Raw genomic sequence first — 20,455 nt, forward strand, 5'->3', positions numbered from 1 at the left:
GAGTCCTTCAGGTGCCTTTTGGCAAACTCCAGTCGGGCTGTCATGTACCTTTTAATAAGGAGTGGCCACTCTACCGTACAGGCCTGGTTGGTGGATTGCTGCAGAGATGGTTGTCCTTCTGGAAGGTTCTTCTCTCTTCGCAGAGGAATGCTGGAGCTCTGACAGAGTGACATCGGGTTCTTGGTCACCTCCCTGACTAAGGCCCTTCTCAGTTTAGATGGGCGGCCACCTCAGTTTAGACGGGCGGCCACCTCTAGGAAGAGTCCTGGTGGATCCAAACCTCTTCCATTTATGGATGATTGAGTCCACTGTGCTCATTGGGACCTTCAAAGCAACAGAAATGTTTCTGTACCCTTCTCCAGATTTGTGTGTCGAGACAATCCTGTCTCAGAGGTCTACAGACAATTCCCTTGACTTCATGTTTGGTTTGTGCTCTGACATGCACTGTCAACTGTGGAACCTTATATGTAAACAGGTGTGTGTCTTTTCACATCATGCTAGTCAACTGAATTTACCCCAGGTGGACTCCAATTAAGCTTTAGAAATATCTCAAGGATGATCAGGGGAAACAGGATGCACCTGAGTTCAATTTTGAGCTTCATGGCAAAGGGTGTGAATACTTATGTACATGTGATTTCTTTTTCTTTTTTTTAAATTTGCAAAAAAAAAAAAAAAAAACTTTTTCACATTGTCATTATGGGGTATTGTGAATATAATTTTGAGGAAAAAAATGAATTTAATCCATTTTGGAATAAGGCTGTCACATAACAAAATGTGGAAAAAGTGAAGTGCTGTGAATGCTTTCTGGATGCGCTGTGTCTGTTGCACCACAGGTCACTACTTTATGGTGCAGTGAAACCGAGAAGGGTTTAAACAAAATGAAATAAATCAAATATAAGCTCAAGTCTCCCATGTGCCTTCTGGCAAACTGCAGCTGAAGTATTTATCGCTGAATCGCTGTCTCATTACAGGAGCGAGAAATACTTAAAATCAACAAGACGATAAACGTGTTTTCAAAAAAGAAATTAGAGGATGTATGGACACGCGTGTTGGGCTGGCTCACAGCCTGCCGAGGTGCGCTGTGTGTGGCCGCTGCAGCCCGGTGCAAAGGCAAAAGATGTTTTATGTATTTCTACATGAGGACAGTAGGCAGAGACATGCGCCTCATGGAGGAAAGTTATAAGTTCATATCCTTCAAAACACGGTACATTGTCCCCAGCTGGGATGTCCAGGAGCAGTGATCTCAACAGCCACTGCTGTTGGCGGCCACGCCCACTGTCCGTTCAGCGCCTAACGTGTCACTCTCTGTTTCTGTGTTATGTAGTCATTCATTTTAGTTCTTTGTTATGTAATTGCGTATGTAGGTATTGTAATTATTTATATACCTGTCCTGGTGGTTGTCTCTATGTTTGTAATGTTACACGTCATGTGCACTGACCCATCATCCAGCTGTCAGTGTGCTGTGATCACCTGACAGGCGCTCACCGTGCTGTGTGCGCTCAGACATGGCTGTCCGGCCCCTATGTGATCATGTCTGTACATACATATAAGCATTACACGTATGCCACAGATGTTTCGGGGGGGGTGGAGGGCGCACGACACGCGCACATGTGCGATACACATGCATTGCGCCACGAGTATGACGTTGCTTTTTGCTTTTGTTGCTTTTTGCAACACCACACTCATGGGGCACAGACAAATTTCACATCCAGCTCGAAAGTGATCGTCTGTTCACTGCTTTCGTGCTGACAGCGCGAATGGCCACACATTTTCGAAGTGTCAAGCGAGCGGTGTTAGATGTTCGTGTGTGTCAGCTGGAATTTGGCTGACACCTGCCACGAGCAGGATCAAATGGTCTCTCACAGGACACTCTCTGTCTTTCAGCCGTTGGTGTGCGTGAATAGCTGTAGTGACAGGTGTACGAGGTGTTAGGGGCAGCTCCGATTTTTCACAAATAGCATGCAATTCCTCCTTCGTGCGCTAGTCGGCCTCAATCGTGTTATGTGTGAAGGGGCCCTTAAGAAAGTCCCTTTGTGGCCTTTGAATGATGCATGTTGTTGGAATGAACTGCAGCCTTGATGTGAGGTCTGGCCTTGCAGTGAGTTGCAGACTTGGAGTGAGGTCCAGGCTTGGAGTGAGGTACAGCTTTGATGTAAGGTCTGGCCTTGGAGTGACGTCCATCCTTGCAGTAAAGTTTGCCTTGGAGTGAGTTGCGGACTTGCAGTGAGGTCTGCTCTTGCAGAGCGTTGAACCTTGTAGTGAGTTGCGGCCTTGTAGTGAGGTCTAGCCTTGGAGTGAGTTATGAACTTGGAGCGAGGTCCAGGCCTGGAATGAGGTGCAGCTTTGGTGTGAGGTCTGGCCTTGGAGTGAGGTCCATCCTTGTAGTAAAGTTCGGCCTTGGAGTGAGTTGTGGACTTGCAGTGAGGTCCAGCCTTTGCAGCCTTGAGGTCTGACCTTGGAGTGTGGTCCATCCTTGTAGTTAAGTTTGGCCTTGCAGTGAGGTCTGGTCTTTCAGTGAGGTCTGGTCTTGGAGTGATGTGTGGCCTTGGAGTGAGTTGCGGACTTGCAGTGAGATCTGGCCTTGCAGTGAGGCTTGGTCTTGGTTTGACCTGTGGCTTGGCTTGGCTAGGGTATTAACCATCAGATGACAAAGTAAAACCTCTTAAATCATTCTAAAGTCATTTTTAAGCAGAAACGAGGCCGTTTTAAGAAGAAACGAGGCAATAACCGGTGAATCGCTACTGATGTTCTGAAATGACGTAGGCGCTCTGATCGGTCTGCCGTCTTTTATGATGAAATTATGAGTTTCCTCCGCAGGGTGGTTGGGCGCTCCCTTAGAGATAGGGTGAGGAGCTCGGTCACTCGGGAGGAGCTCGGAGTGGAGCCGCTGCTCCTCCACGTCGAAAGGAGTCAGTTGAGGTGGCTCGGGCATCTTTTCCGGATGCCCCCTGGACGCCTCGCTGGAGAGGTGTTCTGGACACGTCCCATTGAGAGGAGGCCCCAGGGAAGACCCAGGACACGCTGGAGGGACTACATCTCTCGGCTGGCTTGGGAACGCCTTGGGGTTCCCCTGGAAGAGCTGGGGGAGGTGTGTGAGGATCGGGAGGTCTGGGCGGCTTTGCTTGAGCTGCTGCCCCCGCGACCCGACTCCGGATAAAGCGGAAGAAAATGGATGGATGGATGGATGGATGGATGATTGTTGTTCAAAAGCTTCAGATATCTGTCGCTGAGATAGATGATGACTGGAGTCGAGTTTGAAGCAGAAATGAGGTGATAATCCGTGAGCCGCGGCTGATGACGCATGCGCAGTGAAGGCAGGGCGGGCCGATTTTTAGGGAGGACCATTGTGTCGCGACACCAGCCTTGGAGTGCGGCCTGGCCTTGCAGTTAGTTGAGGACTTGGAATGAGGTGCAGCTTGAAGTGAGATGTGACCTTGTACATGATTCTTGCACAAAGATCCCTTAACTATATTAATACGTGTAATAGTTTTTGTTCCCTTAACAAACATTAAATATGTACCTGGTCATAGTGTTAATGAAAATGATAAATGATTGCATGCATATGCACGAGTTTTGCTTTTATAACAGCCTGTTTCTGCAAAGCTTTGTTGTAGTTAATGTCCTAATTTATGAATAAAAGCACAAAATCACGCAAACAAAAGCCCTACGGGGATAGTCGGCAGGACTGACGTAAAGATTGTATAATTTGTCTTCACCACTGTTGCCCTTTAAACATGCTTTTAATATTTTCACCATGTTTCATTCCCAGATATTTTAAATATCCAGTCGTGGCCTAAAGAACTGAATGATCTGTCTGTTTTTTCAAGTCTCACCACCATTCAGGGGAGGTCGCTCTACAAGTAAGATGTGTGCACATCATGTAAAACACAAATAACACTACAGAGTTGATTTTAAATCTTAAAATGTAATTTTAACACTCTTGGTGTTAAACCACTCACATTGATGGAGTTGTTCCTCAGAACTGATTTGATCTGTGTTGATTCAGCTCTAATTTAACTCTAAGGGAGTTGATGTAGTGTATTTTACTTCTTTTTGAAAAACCCACACATCAAAGCTGTGGTGAAAGGAGAAAACATGTCTTTGACCTAAAATGTATGTGTGCTGTTTCTCGTACCCTCCCGCTGGAAGGCGGTTTTCCCTGATGGTGATGCGGATCCCCACGCTGACCTCACTGGGTCTGCGCTCTCTCCGGGAGATTAGTGACGGCAGCGTTTACATCTTTCAGAACACAAACCTCTGTTACCAGCACACTGTCAACTGGACGCTGCTGTTCAGAGGTCACAGAGTTCAAATCAACAGCATCAGCAACAACAGGCCGCTGGAGGAGTGCGGTGAGAGCAGCCAGCCACAAAAGACACTCTAACCAAAATCATGTCTATGTTCCCACATCACAAAACGTGGCTTTAATGAATGTCTTTATATTCTGAAAATGTCTTCATTTCCTTTTGTTTTCATTGTTTCCTTAAATCCCAGCTGTCATGCCTTTCTTATGTGTGTGCAGTTGCAGATGGGCATGTTTGTGACCCGCTGTGTTCAGACTCCGGTTGTTGGGGTCCAGGCCCCGAGCAGTGTCTCTCCTGTAGGAACTACAGCCGAAGCGGCACATGTGTGAGCAGCTGTCATTTCTACAGCGGGTCAGTGGATGTGTGTTTGTGGACTCGACTTTCTTCCAAATAACGCACATCTCATTCATAATATTATAAATACAGGTCTATAATTCCTGCACATTTTTCTGAATTGTGTGAAATGTCCTGCCACACATGGAGAGGATTCGGCTGCAACCTGAGCTGGGTGCAGCCAAATCCTCTCCGTGTGCAGCAGGAACCCGGGGACAGGCGCTCTCCTGCCGTGTGGTCCGCAGATCATCCAGCAAAAATGAGGCAGGCAGCCTTTGAAAGCAGACAGACAAGGTGTAAAAGTGGGTTTGAATGACACCAAAGACAACAAACTGCCCATTCGTGGAAAAAAAAGTTTGCAGAAAGGAGAGCCAAAGACGGCTTAGAACTTATGCTGTGTTCACATTACTAGCTGAAGTGACTGAATCTGACCTTTTTTTGAGTGCCTGCAAGAGTATGTGTTTTTACAAAAATTTTCCAGCAGCTGGGAATGTTATGTGTCGGACGCAGGACGGAGAACCGACCAGCGTTTGAAGGACCCAGAAGAGAGGGCATAACAAAAAAAAACAACAAAAAAAAAAGAAAAAGAAAAAACAACCCAATTACCCCCCCCATCACCCCCCAGGGGACTGTCCCATCAAACCCTGGGAGGTGAAACAAAAAAAAAAAATAAAAAGAAAGACTAACAGACTAACATACAGTTATTTGGGTCCTTTTTATGCTCCAGATAGACTGCAGGGTCACGACCCCAGAACACTAAATAGTGTTGAAAAATCCCACACAAAAACCAACTCAAAAAACACCCACAAAAAATGAACCAACACAAAACTAATAAGTGATTTATACCGTCAAGCTCAAACAAATGGAACACACCTGTTCCAACTTAAGAGCTTAACGGTAATGTGACTTAGTCACCAACAGAGGGAGCCAGAGTGCTGAAAATAAAAAACCCCCTTTGGTAACAGAGAAAATAATTCGTGCTGCTTTTCCTGTGAGCAGCTGTGTGTAACACACAACCAAAATGTGTTTCAACTAAATTACGCCGGAGCTGTCACAACAGACGCAGTAGCTATCTTTACCCGGGGAAACGGGGCTACAACTGTAACAACAGGAAGCACAGCGACCCGTGCCACAGAGCTCCGCCGTGCGCGTTCACCCATTACAGACACACTCTTGCAGCTCCCGTTTAAACCTCTTATCCGGTCGGAGCGTGACGCGAAGCCGTCGCCAGTCACACTCCACCACGACCCACGGATAAGGCACAACACAGGAACACGGCTGCAAGAGAGCTCAAATCAGTATTCAGTAATGGGTTCTCAAACACGCACCATCCGGGCGGAGAGCACCCGCAACTGATCCGGATAACTTCTGAACGTCTGCTGCCGCCTTCCCGGCGCGTTACCGTCTCTGCTACCGCTGGGTCCGTGATGTTTGGCCAGAGACTACTGTTATGTGTCGGATGCAGGACGGAGAACCGACCAGCGTTTGAAGGACCCAGTATAAAATAAGCAGAGCAAGGTACAAAGGATAACAAAATTTAATTACATAACAGTGATGTGAAAAATACAACAAATGAGTGCGCGGTCTGGCGTGGTGGAATTGCGGTGCGCTCCTAGCAGCACAAACGGTCCGGAGCCAGAACCAGTTCGGACCCAAGGACCCCGCCGACACCCCCCAGGTGGCCGCGACAAACCGAGTCTGTGAAAGGAGAAACCATCATGTGAGTCCACACTCCACACACAGAGAGACCACTCAAAGGTGTACACAAACAGCAAACACTTCCTGGCTTAATTACTAATCAGCTTCCCACCCTGCAGGCATGGAACACCCTGTTCACATTCAACTGCAGTGGAAGCTGATTAAACGACTAACATAACAGCTCAATATAATAAGGTGTGAGGGACACCACATTTACTGACTGTAATAATGTTAGTCACAAAACCTAACGTACCTCAGGAAGTGTGCTGACGAGCGTGAGACCTCACCCCCTCCTCTTTCACAGACCATGCATCAAACCTGGACGTTCTCTGCATCCACTGATGATGAGATGGCTCTCGAGACGACGATCTCACCCGTCTGGTCACAAGGTCGAGTCTCTGGCCAATACACACTGTGTACTCCAGACTTAAATGCCACCATGCTCCAATCCGTGTAGATGCACCACAGCTGTGAGTCCTGACGAGCTGCACTTGATCAGCCTCAGGTGATCAGGGTGAGGTCCTGGTAACTCAGCCACACAGCCACTCAGTCCTAAACGCAAGCCACCTGGAAGGAAAAACAAAAGACAGCACAGAAGACAGAAACAAAAGGCAGCCAGGCCCCCCCAGCCATACAACAGGGAACTCTTTTTAATGTCATGTACACTAACAAAATAATAATAATAAGAATAATAATGTTTAAAATGAGGCTTATCTTCATAATTAACTGGTTTATTTGAAGGAGAAAAAGAATCACATTTGATTTCATTGGCATGGGAATGCTAGTAACGTTTCAGTTTAGAATTTCTTTTGACCCACAGATGAAGAGTGAAAATTAGGGAGAAAAAAAAGGCAAATACTACATTATCAAATTTCTGTCAAGCCTAAAACTTTAGCAGATTAGTTAATGCTAAGTATTTACACATTTAGCCTAATATGTACAAACATCAAGCTAAATATTTAGCTAAATGTTGAGATGAATATGCACCTTAATAAAAGAGCTAATTCTTCCTCCCTGAAAGGCAGATTTAAGTAAAGCATCTAATGGCAGACATTTAACATATAAGGGCATGTTTATTCAAATTTGCAACTCATGGATGTTTTGAGCTATTTTGTAGTCTGCAGTCTTTTGATATCAATTTCAATTGAATGGACACTTGTAAAATAGTAATAATAAATAATACTTTTTAAAAAATGGCTGTTTGTGCAAAATTTTGTGGCTTTGGGAGCGCTCGGAGCGGGTCTTGCCCTGGGACTAATTCAGTGTAGAACCGCCACTGAGACTGACCGTAATTTTTCCTGGTATTACAGCAATAGAGAGGGGTGAGTGAAATGCCTTTCACTGGGCAGTTTGTCAATTGTCTCATTAAATCATATTAATAAAAAAAAATCTAAATTGATGTCAGTTGGTTTGGATTAGGGAAACACTGATGCTCAAATTAAAATTTAACCTCAGGCGATATGACTGTGAAAAGTTTATGACCTTCCATAGACTCTCATATAACCAGCCATCCAACCAGAAAGTGGGCTTTACTACTCTCACAAAACAGAATGTAATGAAAAACTAAAATTAAGTATTGAAACACATTTAAATGTACACTGATGGGCATTTGCATTCTCTGAACAAAGCCTATTTATTAGTATGTTGCAGAAGATTTTCACATTTTGGGATTAAATTAATTAGAGACCCCAAGTTGGTACTTGAACCTGTTGATCATTTTTCCTGAAAATTAATGAAAACCAGCTCTTTAACAGGTCAGCAAAAATAACAACATGCAGAAATATTCAGCTCTCAGCTTATGGTGATGGATTTCAGTGTCAACTGAAATCCAAATGATGCAACCAGTCATAAAATCTGTTTGGGAAGCCACTTACAACATAACGGATCTTGGTCTGGAAGAAGGATTTTCATGATTTATTAAGCCATTATAATTGTGGTTTCTTTAATACTGTTTTTCCAGATCTCCAAGAGAATTTGCAAGGGCTGACCGTGAGTGTGTCGCTTGTCACTCAGAGTGTCTGCCACAGGATGGAAAGGCCAGCTGCACAGGATCGGTAATCACTTCCTTTCAACATGGGCAGTTTAACCTCTAAAAATTTTCTGTTGCACAGTTACATAATAGCCAACGTATACACAGGTATTGTGAAGGCTGAAATTTTCCTGTGAATTCTGGTGTTCCTCAGGGATGTGTTCTGGCTTCTGCTCTGTTCAATGCTTGCATGTGGGTGTTGGGTAGGAATAGGGAAACCAACAACCTGTGTGCTTTTGTTGGTGAAGAAAGGTTTACTGACATGGACAATGCTGTGGCACATTTGTGGGATCAATAGCCAACCTAATTGCAGCACTCGAGAAGCTGAGCGAAGAACCAGAGTGCAGGGGTTTGTGAGTTTGAGATTGCTATGGATTAAGATGAAGATCTAGATTTTCAATGACATCATGAACTCAGCCATCAGATCTGTATGTGGCAGAAATATGAATATTGTATAGGCATTCACTTATTGGGGCAGTGACACTCAAGTGGATGCTAACAAGTGACATAAGTTGAGAACTGGATGTCTTTGGTACTACAACCCCTGGCAAAAATTATGGAATCACCGGCCTCAGAGGATGTTCATTCAGTTGTTTAATTTTGTAGAAAAAAAGCAGATCACAGACATGACACAAAACTAAAGTAATTTCAAATGGCAACTTTCTGGCTTTAAGAAACACTATAAGAAATTAGGAAAAAAAATTGTGGCAGTCAGTAACAGTTACTTTTTTAGACCAAGCAGAGGGAAAAAAATATGGATTCACTCAATTCTGAGGAAAAAATTATGGAATCATAAAAAACAAAAGAACGCTCCAACACATCACTAGTATTTTGTTGCACCACCTCTGGCTTTTATAACAGCTTGCAGTCTCTGAGGCATGGACTTAATGAGTGACAAACAGTACTCTTCATCAATCTGGCTCCAACTTTCTCTGATTGCTGTTGCCAGATCAGCTTTGCAGGTTGGAGCCTTGTCATGGACCATTTTCTTCAACTTCCACCAAAGATTTTCAATTGGATTAAGATCCGGACTATTTGCAGGCCATGACATTGACCCTATGTGTCTTTTTGCAAGCAATGTTTTCACAGTTTTTGCTCTATGGCAAGATGCATTATCATCTTGAAAAATGATTTCATCATCCCCAAACATCCTTTCAATTGATGGGATAAGAAAAGTGTCCAAAATATCAACATAAACTTGTGCATTTATTGATGATGTAATGACAGCCATCTCCCCAGTGCCTTTACCTGACATGCAGCAAGTAAGTAGTAAGTAAGTAAATTTTATTTATATAGCACCTTTCACAGACAAGAGCCACAAGGTGCTTCACAACATAAAAGCACAGTACACCACACAAAACATCAGACAATGGCCAAGACATAAAAACATAAAACAACATAGGATAGCAGAGCAGCCCAAAAGCTAAGCAAACGCTTGAGTAAAAAAGAAAGTCTTAAGTTGGCTTTTAAAAGTATCGACAGAGTCCAGTGAGCGCAGAGAGAACGGGAGACCATTCCAAAGCCTGGGAGCAACAGCCTGGAAGGATCGCTCTCGTCTGGTTGCAAAATGGGTGCGAGGAACCATCAACAGATTTTGGTCCACAGACCTCAAAGCCCTGGCAGGGGCATAAGGCTGGATAAGGTCACAGATATAGGGAGGCGCCTGGCCATGTAGAGCTCTAAAAGTTAAAACCAAAATTTTAAAATTGATCCTGAAGGACACTGGCAGCCAATGAAGCTCCTTTAAAATTGGGGAAATATGAGTCCTTCTGTTAGCTTGTGTCAGAATTCTTGCTGCAGAGTTCTGTACCAACTGCAGTCGACGCAACTCCTTCTTGTTTAGACATGAAAACAAACTGTTACAATAGTCTAAACGTGTTGACACAAAAGCATGAATAATAAGCTCTAAATCATTTCGAGACACCATTTTCCTGAGCTTAGAGATGTTTCTTAATTGAAAGAAGCAATTCCTCGTCAGCTGTTTACAATGCTGTACCAACGACATGTCTTTGTCAAAAATGACACCCAGGTTTCGAAGACATGATTTAGCAGACTGGCCCAGGTCTCCCAAGTACTGCTGAATACCTGGAATATGGGCATCAGGGGCAATAACCAATGTCTCTGTTTTGTCTGCGTTAAGCTGAAGAAAGTTATTCATTAGCCATTGTTTAATTTCCGCCAAACAATGGAGGAGGGAATCAAGCCTCTTAATCTCAGATGGCTTAAAGGAGCAGTAAAGCTGGATGTCATCCGCAGATAACTGGTAAGAGACATCAATAAATCTTTGAATGATCCTACCTAAAGGGATCAAGTACAATAAAAACAAAATGGGGCCCAATACAGAACCCTGAGGGACTCCACATAACAGGTCCGCAGACTCTGACCTTATCTGGTTGGCAAAAATGCTAAAGCTACGCCCAGACAGATATGAAAAAACCACAGAAGAACTGACCCCGACAGTCCGACATGATCCCTCAATCTATTCAGCAGGACCTGGTGGTCAACAGTATCAAAGGCAGAGGACAAATCCAAAAGAACCAACACGGTGGATTTCCCAGCAACAGCAGACATCATAATGTCGCTGGACACTTTCAAAAGAGCCGTTTCCGTAGAGTGTCGTCTACGAAAACCAGACTGAAACCTGTCATGAATGTTATTCTGATCCAGGAAGAGTGTCAGTTGGTCTGAAACCACCCTCTCGAGGATCTTAGACAGGAATGGGAGCTTAGAAATAGGTCTAAAACTACTTAGCTCCATTTGATTTAAACCTGTTTTTTTCAGTAGAGGCAACACTATGGCATGCTTAAAAGCACTGGGAAACACACCGGTGGACAAAGAAAGATTTACCATTCTAGTAATGCATGGACCAATTACCTCAAATACTTTAATAAAGAGCCTGTAGGGAAGGATGTCCAATGAGCAAGAGGAAGGTTTCATCTTGCTCACCAATGCCGAAATATCAGCAAGTGTCACAGCCCTAAATGAAGACCAAATGCTGGGAACAGGCTCAGTAACAGTAGAAGTACCACACAGGGAGGGTGGAATTTTATCCTTAATCAACTTGATTTTGTTAGTTGTTGTTTTGTCAGTCAGATGGTATGGCAGCCCCATATCATCAATGACTGTGGAAATTTACATGTTCTCTTCAGGCAGTCATCTTTATAAATCTCATTGGAACGGCACCAAACAAAAGTTCCAGCATCATCACCTTGCCCAATGCAGATTCGAGATTCATCATTGAATATGACTTTCATCCAGTCATCCACAGTCCACGATTGCTTTTCCTTAGCCCACTGTAACCTTGTTTTTTTCTGTTTAGGTGTTAATGATGGCTTTCGTTTAGCTTTTCTGTATGTAAATCCCATTTCCTTTAGGTGGTTTCTTACAGTTCGGTCACAGACGTTGACTCCAGTTTCCTCCCATTCGTTCCTCATTTGTTTTGTTGTGCATTTTCGATTTTTGAGACATATTGCTTTAAGTTTTCTGTCTTGACGCTTTGATGTCTTCCTTGGTCTACCAGTATGTTTGCCTTTAACAACCTTCCCATGTTGTTTGCATTTGGTCCAGAGTTTAGACACAGCTGACTGTGAACAACCAACATCTTTTGCAACACTGCGTGATGATTTACCCTCTTTTAAGAGTTTGATAATCCTCTCCTTTGTTTCAATTGACATCTCTCGTGTTGGAGCCATGATTCATGTCAGTCCTCTTGGTGCAACAGCTCTCCAAGGTGTGATCACTCCTTTTTAGATGCAGACTAACGAGCAGATCTGATTTGATGCAGGTGTTAGTTTTGGGGATGGAAATTTACAGGGTGATTCCATAATTTATTCCTCAGAATTGAGTGAGTCCATATTTTTTTCCCTCTGCTTGGTCTAAAAAAGTAACCGTTACTGACTGCCACAATTTTTTTTCCCTAATTTCTTATAGTGTTTCTTAAAGCCAGAAAGTTGCCATTTGAAATTACTTTAGTTTTGTGTCATGTCTGTGATCTGCTTTTTTTCTACAAAATTAAACAACTGAATGAACATCCTCCAAGGCCGGTGATTCCATAATTATTGCCAGGGGTTGTACATTCCTTCTTAGGAAAAACTACCTTTAAAAGAATTATATACCAGATTATGAATAATTTATTCCAACTCTTTAACTTGTGTGGGCCCTGACATCGCTGATAAAGGTAAAATAAGGAAGAGTGCATCTGAAAATGCACGACAGTCACAGCCACTTTATCCGTAATCATTACACAACATCTGGAACTGACTTCTAGCTGCCTGAAAGTCACTCTGCCTGTGACCAGGTACAGTCCACTTCATGACTTGCACCAGCCCAGTACACACAGTGAATGTGGGTTCTATTGGCTTTAAAGTTAAATTCTTGTATTTTACAATCAACATATGTCCGTAACCCGCGGTGTATCCTATAAAAAGGAAAATCATATGTCTCAATAAGACTGAATAATAATTCATTCATTCATTTTCAACTGCTTGTCCAGGTCACAGTGACAGCAGAGTAAGCAGCTTATCCCACACTTCTCTTTACTCAACCAAGTCTTGTAACTCTTCCCAGGGAATCCCAAGGCATTCCCAAGCCAGCTGGGGAATATTATCTCTCCAGTGTGTCCTGGGTCTTCCCCGGGGCCTTCTCCCAGTTGGATGTGCCTGGAAGAACTCCCTAGGGAGACTACCAGAGGGCATCCTCACCAGATGCCCAAACCATCTCAACTGCGTCCTTTCGATGCACAGAAGCAGCAGCTCCACTCTGAGTTTGTCCCAGATAGTCAAGCTTCTTACCCTGTCCAGGAGTGTAAAACCAGATATTCCAATGGAGGAATCTCATTTCTGCTGCTTGTATCTGCAATCTTATACTTTCAGTCATTACCCAAAGCTCATGACCATAGGTGAGGATAGGAACATGAATCAATTGGTAAATTGAGAGCCTTGCCTTCCAGCTCAGTTCCTTCTTCACCACGACAGTCCGGTACAGCGTCTGTAAGATTTCAGATGCCATCCCAATCTGTCTATCGATCTCACGCTCCAACTAACCCCCACTTGTGAACAAGACTCCGAGATACCTAACCTCCTCCACTTGGGGCAGTAACTCTCCCTTGACCCAGAGGGGACAATCCATCGTTTTCCAACAGAGGACAATGGTCTCAGAGTTGGAGGTGCTGATTGTCATCCCAATCGCTTCACACTTGGCCTCAGACCTGTTCAGTGTGCATTGGAGGTCATTGTTTGATGAAGCCAACAGAACTACATCAACTGCAGAAAGCAGAGATGCAACTCTGAGGTCACCAAACCGGACACCTTCCGGTCCCTGACTGTGCCTTGTAATCCCACCCATGAATATCACAAACATGATTGGTAACAAGAGGCACCTCTGGCGGAGTCCAACAACCACCGCAAACAGATCTGATGATCTGATGTAATGTCGAGAATGCGGACACAGCTCCTACTTTGTTCATGTAGAGACCAGATTGCACGTTGCAGCGAATCCGGTACCCCATATTCCCACAGCACCCCCCACAGTATACCCAGAGGGACCCGGTCATACGCATTTTACAAGTCCACAAAACACATACAGACTGGTTGCCCATACTCCTAAGACCCCTCTAACATCCTTGCAAGGGTGAAGAGCTGGTCCACTGTTCCACGACCAGGACGGGACCCGCATTGCTACTCCTGAATATGAGGTTCGACTAACAGTCTAAGTCTCTTCCTTAGTAGCCTGGCATCAGCTTTCCCAGGAAGGCTGAGAAGTGTGATTTCTCAATAACTGGATTACACACTATCTGGTCCCCTTTTTTAAAGATGGGGACCACCACCCCAGTTTGCCAATCCAGAGGTACTGTCCCCAACTTCTATGCAACACTGTATAGACATTTCAGCCATGACAGCCCAACAACATCCAGACTTCAACAACTCCGATGAGGTGACTTGCTACAGAGCAGTTTTTGACTACCTCAGTGACTTCCGCTAGGGTAATGGCACCAGATCTGCACAAGTCTTCCATCTCTGCTTCCTCAATGAAGGGCATGTCAGCAGGGTGGAGGAGATCCTCAAAGTGTTCTTTCCACCGCCTGATGATATCCTCACTCCAGTTTAGCAACTCTCCTCCCCTGTTGAACACAGCCCAGGCTAAGAACTGACTCCCTTTCCTGAGGCGCCTGACAGTTTGCCAGATCCACTTTGAGGCTGCCCAAAAGTCATTTTCCATGGCCTTTCAAACTCCTCCCATCCCAGAATTTTTTGCCTCAGCCATGACTGCGACTGCAGTCCTTCACTCCAGCCGTTACTTGTCCGTTGATTCTGGAGACTTCTGTACTAACCAAACACTAAAGACCTCCTATTTCCCTTGGGTTTCCGCTACGACAAGCACCGACAACCTTCTGGCCACAGCTCAAAGCGGCCGCTTCAGCAGTGGAGCCCTTGAACATGGACCACCATGCTTCCATGTCCCTGACCTCCTTCGGAATCTGGGATAAATTTCTTTGGAGGTGTGAGTTGAAGGTTGTTCGGACAGGCTCTTCCACCAAACATTCCCAGAAAACCCTCTCCACACATTTAAATCGTCCAGGTCGGATCAGTGGTTTACCCTGCCATCTGAGCCTAATCATCACCAGGTGGTGATCAGTTGACAGCTCCACCCTTCTCTTCACTGGAGTGTCCAAGGCACACGGTCACAGTTCTGATGACACAATTACAAAATCGGTCATCAACCTTTGACCTTGGGTGTTCTGGTACCATGTGTACTTATAAACACCCTTGTGAACAAGGTGTTTGTTATGGACAATTCATGACCAGCACAAAAGTCCAATAACAAAACACCACTTGGATTCAGATCAGGGGGCCATTCTTTCCACTCACTCCCCTCCAGGTTTCTCCATTGTTGCCCTCATGAGTGTTGAAGTCCCTGAGTAGAACTAAGGCGTCTCCAGCAGGAACTTTTTCCAGGATCCCTCTCAGAGTCTCCAAGAAAGCTGGATACTCCGAACTGCCGTTTGCTGCATATGCACAAACAACAGCCTGATTCCTCTCTGTAACATGATGTCGCATAGAGGCAGCCCTCTTGTTCACTGGGGAAAACTCTAAAATAATGGGACTCAGCCAGGGACTTGTGAATATCCCTGCACCATCTGGCACTTCTTACCAGGAACAACTCCAGAAAAAGAGAGTCCAGCCCCACTCCAGCAGTATGGTTCCAGAGCCCATGCTATGTGTGGAAATGAGCCCAACTATTTTTAGTTGGTATCTCCCAGTCTCCCACAGAAGCTCAGCCTCCTTCCCCACCAGAGAGGGAATGATCCACATTCCAAGAGTTAAGTTCGTTAACCGAGTGTCAGTCTGTGTGGGCATTTGCTCCTCTCCACTGCCAGAAAAGCAGCACACCAGACCCTCTATAGACTCCCTGCAGGTGATGAGCCCAGATGGAGTTTCTTTGGGCTGAGCCCATCTGAGTCCCACAGCAGTAGACCTGGCCACCAGGCGCTTGCCGGTGAGCTCTCCCAACAGGACTGGCACAAGGAGGAGGTCCCGGTCTCCATAATCCAAGGTGACTCTATCCCTAACTGTGTCAATCATAAAGGTACATAAAGATCACCTTTTGTCTGCCTCCTCAAGTTGGGACCAACTTGTCAAGGGTGGCCCTACCAGGAGCTAATGCTCCAGATAACACAGCTCATAGGATCACTGGAGTACACAAGCCCCTCCAACATGATAAAGTGGCAATCAAGGGAGGGGTTGAAGTCACATAATAATAATAATAATAATAATAATAATAATAATTACATACCCTGAACGCTGCATCACTGATTTCACTCCTGCTGTATTCAGAGAGCCACATATAATTATTGTTCATCTGTGTGGGACTGCCAATAGCTTTCCTCCAGCAGACTCACCTGCTGCTGGTAGGTATTAGTGTGGTGGTCTACAGTACACACACCAATTGCACAAATGGCTGCAAGCTGGCTCATGTCACAGATCTCCTGTTAACAGCACTCACCTGCTGTCATGTTTAGTCCAAGTTCCTGTGATCACAGATGTGGCTTCCTTAGTCAGACCTGCGGGTGTCCTGCGCGTAGCAGCTTAGCTTAGCATGTTGTGACTTGGTGGCAGAAACCACAAACACAGCTGGTTCCACACTTTAGGGAGAGGCAACACACTTTGTTAGAGTTCTCCTGGTCAAAGGAATTGAAAGGATAGAATCTATGGTTAGATATGTTTTATAAAGACTATTCCCACACTGTGCTTGGCTTCAGTTCTGAAGTTTGTCTGAGAGGCACATAAAAAAACAGCTCCCACTTTCCTCCTCAAAATCTTATCTTTGGGAAAACTGTCCACATAATAAACATCATGAGTGCTGTTGCTGCATCATCCCAAAATACACCAGTTCACCATTTCGACATATTCACCATCATTGTCATATTTATTTAATAACTTTTTTCATCTTTTGTAAAAACCTTGTAACTGTTAGAATGGCCCAAGCAGTGGGTCACCCCTCTAAGTCTGGTCTGCTTGAGGTTTCGTCCCCAAAAATGCATTAAAAATGCCAGAGGAAGTTTTCTTTACCTCTTTTGTCACTGTGTTTGTTCAGGGGGGTTGGTAAGGTTAGACATTGCGTACCTGTGTGACACGCCTTGAGGCAGCGTTGTTGTGATTTGGTACTACATCAATAAAATACATTGAATTGAATTGAAAGCTGCAAAAAATTGTGGTCATTTTAATAAAAGGGTCTGAGGGGGTGGTACGTCACATGATGTCCCCAAAGTGCACATTTCTCACAAATTCACATTTTTGAGCATTTATCAGCAGCAGATGAAATCAAGTTAAATTCCCCATGTTTATGACTTAATTTCTCAGGCCACATGGCACCAAAAATAAAACACAATACATCAATATTTCCATAATTCTTTATTTGGAATAGTTAGCTCATTCACTATTTCATTTACTGGGGAGGTGCACTTTAAGGTACAGTGACACCAACATGCACAACTATTTGATCATGTGAGTGACCCATGATGTGGTCGTGACACATCCATTTTCCAAATATTTGTTGTGAGTACTTGAAGCATGCCCTGACAAAACATGCTGATCACATAGCCAAAAGAAAGAGATAAAACATTCTCTCTCACCTCTTCCTACAAATCCAAGGTTGCTTCAAAGCCTGCATGTACACACGGAGCATATTTGAGTGCATATTTATGATGGAAACAGCACATTGGCAGAATGGCTGTTTTTTGCATGTATACACAAAAACACTTGCCGAACAAATCAAATCAAATCAATTTATTTATATAGCGCCAAATCACAACAAACAGTTGCCCCAAGGCGCTTTATATTGTAAGGCAAAGCCATACAATAATTACAGAAAAACCCCAACGGTCAAAACGACCCCCTGTGAGCAAGCACTTGGCAACAGTGGGAAGGAAAAACTCCCTTTTAACAGGAAGAAACCTCCAGCAGAACCAGGCTCAGGGAGGGGCAGTCTTCTGCTGGGACTGGTTGGGGCTGAGGGAGAGAACCGGGAAAAAGACATGCTGTGGAGGGGAGCAGAGATCAATCACTAATGATTAAATGCAGAGTGGTGCATACAGAGCAAAAAGAGAAAGAAACACTCAATGCATTATGGGAACCCCCCAGCAGTCTAAGTCTATAGCAGCATAACTAAGGGATGGTTCAGGGTCACCCGATCCAGCCCTAACTATAAGCTTTAGCAAAAAGGAAAGTTTTAAGCCTAATCTTAAAAGTAGCGAGGGTGTCTGTCTCCCTGATCCGAATTGGGAGCTGGTTCCACAGGAGAGGAGCCTGAAAGCTGAAGGCTCTGCCTCCCATTCTACTCTTACAAACCCTAGGAACTACAAGTAAGCCTGCAGTCTGAGAGCGAAGCACTCTATTGGGGTGATATGGTACTATGAGGTCCCTAAGATAAGAAGGGACCTGACTATTCAAAACCTTATAAGTAAGAAGAAGAATTTTAAATTCTATTCTAGAATTAACAGGAAGCCAATGAAGAGAGGCCAATATGGGTGAGATATGCTCTCTCCTTCTAGTCCCCGTCAGTACTCTAGCTGCAGCATTTTGAATTAACTGAAGGCTTTTCAGGGAACTTTTAGGACAACCTGATAATAATGAATTACAATAGTCCAGCCTAGAGGAAATAAATGCATGAATTAGTTTTTCAGCATCACTCTGAGACAAGACCTTTCTAATTTTAGAGATATTGCGTAAATGCAAAAAAGCAGTCTTACATATTTGTTTAATATGCACTTTGAATGACATATCCTGATCAAAAATGACTCCAAGATTTCTCACAGTATTACTAGAGGTCAGGGTAATGCCATCCAGAGTAAGGATCTGGTTAGACACCATGTTTCTAAGATTTGTGGGGCCAAGTACAATAACTTCAGTTTTATCTGAGTTTAAAAGCAGGAAATTAGAGGTCATCCATGTCCTTATGTCTGTAAGACAATCCTGCAGTTTAGCTAATTGGTGTGTGTCCTCTGGCTTCATGGATAGATAAAGCTGGGTATCATCTGCGTAACAATGAAAATTTAAACAATGCCGTCTAATAATACTGCCTAAGGGAAGCATGTATAAAGTGAATAAAATTGGTCCTAGCACAGAACCTTGTGGAACTCCATAATTAACCTTTGTCTGTGAAGAAGATTCCCCATTTACATGAACAAATTGTAATCTATTAGATAAATATGATTCAAACCACCGCAGCGCAGTGCCTTTAATACCTATGGCATGCTCTAATCTCTGTAATAAAATTTTATGGTCAACAGTATCAAAAGCAGCACTGAGGTCTAACAGAACAAGCACAGAGATGAGTCCACTGTCTGAGGCCATAAGAAGATCATTTGTAACCTTCACTAATGCTGTTTCTGTACTATGATGAATTCTAAAACCTGACTGAAACTCTTCAAATAGACCATTCCTCTGCAGATGATCAGTTAGCTGTTTAACAACTACCCTTTCAAGAATTTTTGAGAGAAAAGGAAGGTTGGAGATTGGCTTATAATTGGCTAAGATAGCTGGGTCAAGTGATGGCTTTTTAAGTAATGGTTTAATTACTGCCACCTTAAAAGCCTGTGGTACATAGCCAACTAACAAAGATAGATTGATCATATTTAAGATCGAAGCATTAAATAATGGTAGGGCTTCCTTGAGCAGCCTGGTAGGAATGGGGTCTAATAGACATGTTGATGGTTTGGATGAAGTAACTAATGAAAATAACTCAGACAGAACAATCTGAGAGAAAAAGTCTAACCAAATACCGGCATCACTGAAAGCAGTCAAAGATAACGATACGTCTTTGGGATGGTTATGAGTAATTTTTTCTCTAATAGTTAAAATTTTATTAGCAAAGAAAGTCATGAAGTCATTACTAGTTAAAGTTAAAGGAATACTCGGCTCAATAGAGCTCTGACTCTTTGTCAGCCTGGCTACAGTGCTGAAAAGAAACCTGGGGTTGTTCTTATTTTCTTCAATTAGTGATGAGTAGTAAGATGTCCTAGCTTTACGGAGGGCTTTTTTATAGAGCAACAGACTCTTTTTCCAGGCTAAGTGAAGATCTTCTAAATTAGTGAGACGCCATTTCCTCTCCAACTTACGGGTTATCTGCTTTAAGTTGAGAGTTTGTGAGTTATACCACGGAGTCAGGCACTTCTGATTTAAAGCTCTCTTTTTCAGAGGAGCTACAGCATCCAAAGTTGTCTTCAATGAGGATGTAAAACTACTGACGAGATACTCTATCTCACTTACAGAGTTTAGGTAGCTACTCTGCACTGTGTTGGTATATGGCATTAGAGAACATAAAGAAGGAAACATATCCTTAAACCTAGTTACAGCGCTTTCTGAAAGACTTCTAGTGTAATGAAACTTATTCCCCACTGCTGGGTAGTCCATCAGAGTAAATGTAAATGTTATTAAGAAATGATCAGACAGAAGGGAGTTTTCAGGGAATACTGTTAAGTCTTCAATTTCCATACCATAAGTCAGAACAAGATCTAAGATATGATTAAAGTGGTGGGTGGACTCATTTACATTTTGAGCAAAGCCAATTGAGTCTAATAATAGATTAAATGCAG

The 20,455-nt window shown here is 43.7% G+C and overlaps 1 protein-coding gene across 1 annotated transcript in view; it reads left to right on the forward strand.

The window, feature by feature from the left end:
- erbb3b (erb-b2 receptor tyrosine kinase 3b) overlaps nucleotides 1-20,455 on the forward strand; it is a 64,172-nt gene that overhangs the window by 21,530 nt on the left and 22,187 nt on the right. Inside the window, exons 11-14 of the mRNA XM_034172419.1 lie at nucleotides 3,770-3,860; nucleotides 4,150-4,352; nucleotides 4,523-4,655; nucleotides 8,296-8,389. Coding sequence (XP_034028310.1) covers nucleotides 3,770-3,860; nucleotides 4,150-4,352; nucleotides 4,523-4,655; nucleotides 8,296-8,389 — 521 coding nt within the window. The remainder of the gene's footprint in view (nucleotides 1-3,769; nucleotides 3,861-4,149; nucleotides 4,353-4,522; nucleotides 4,656-8,295; nucleotides 8,390-20,455) is intronic.

Source organism: Thalassophryne amazonica, chromosome 6, assembly GCF_902500255.1.
Source record: "Thalassophryne amazonica chromosome 6, fThaAma1.1, whole genome shotgun sequence".
Classification (NCBI taxonomy): Eukaryota; Metazoa; Chordata; class Actinopteri; order Batrachoidiformes; family Batrachoididae; genus Thalassophryne; species Thalassophryne amazonica.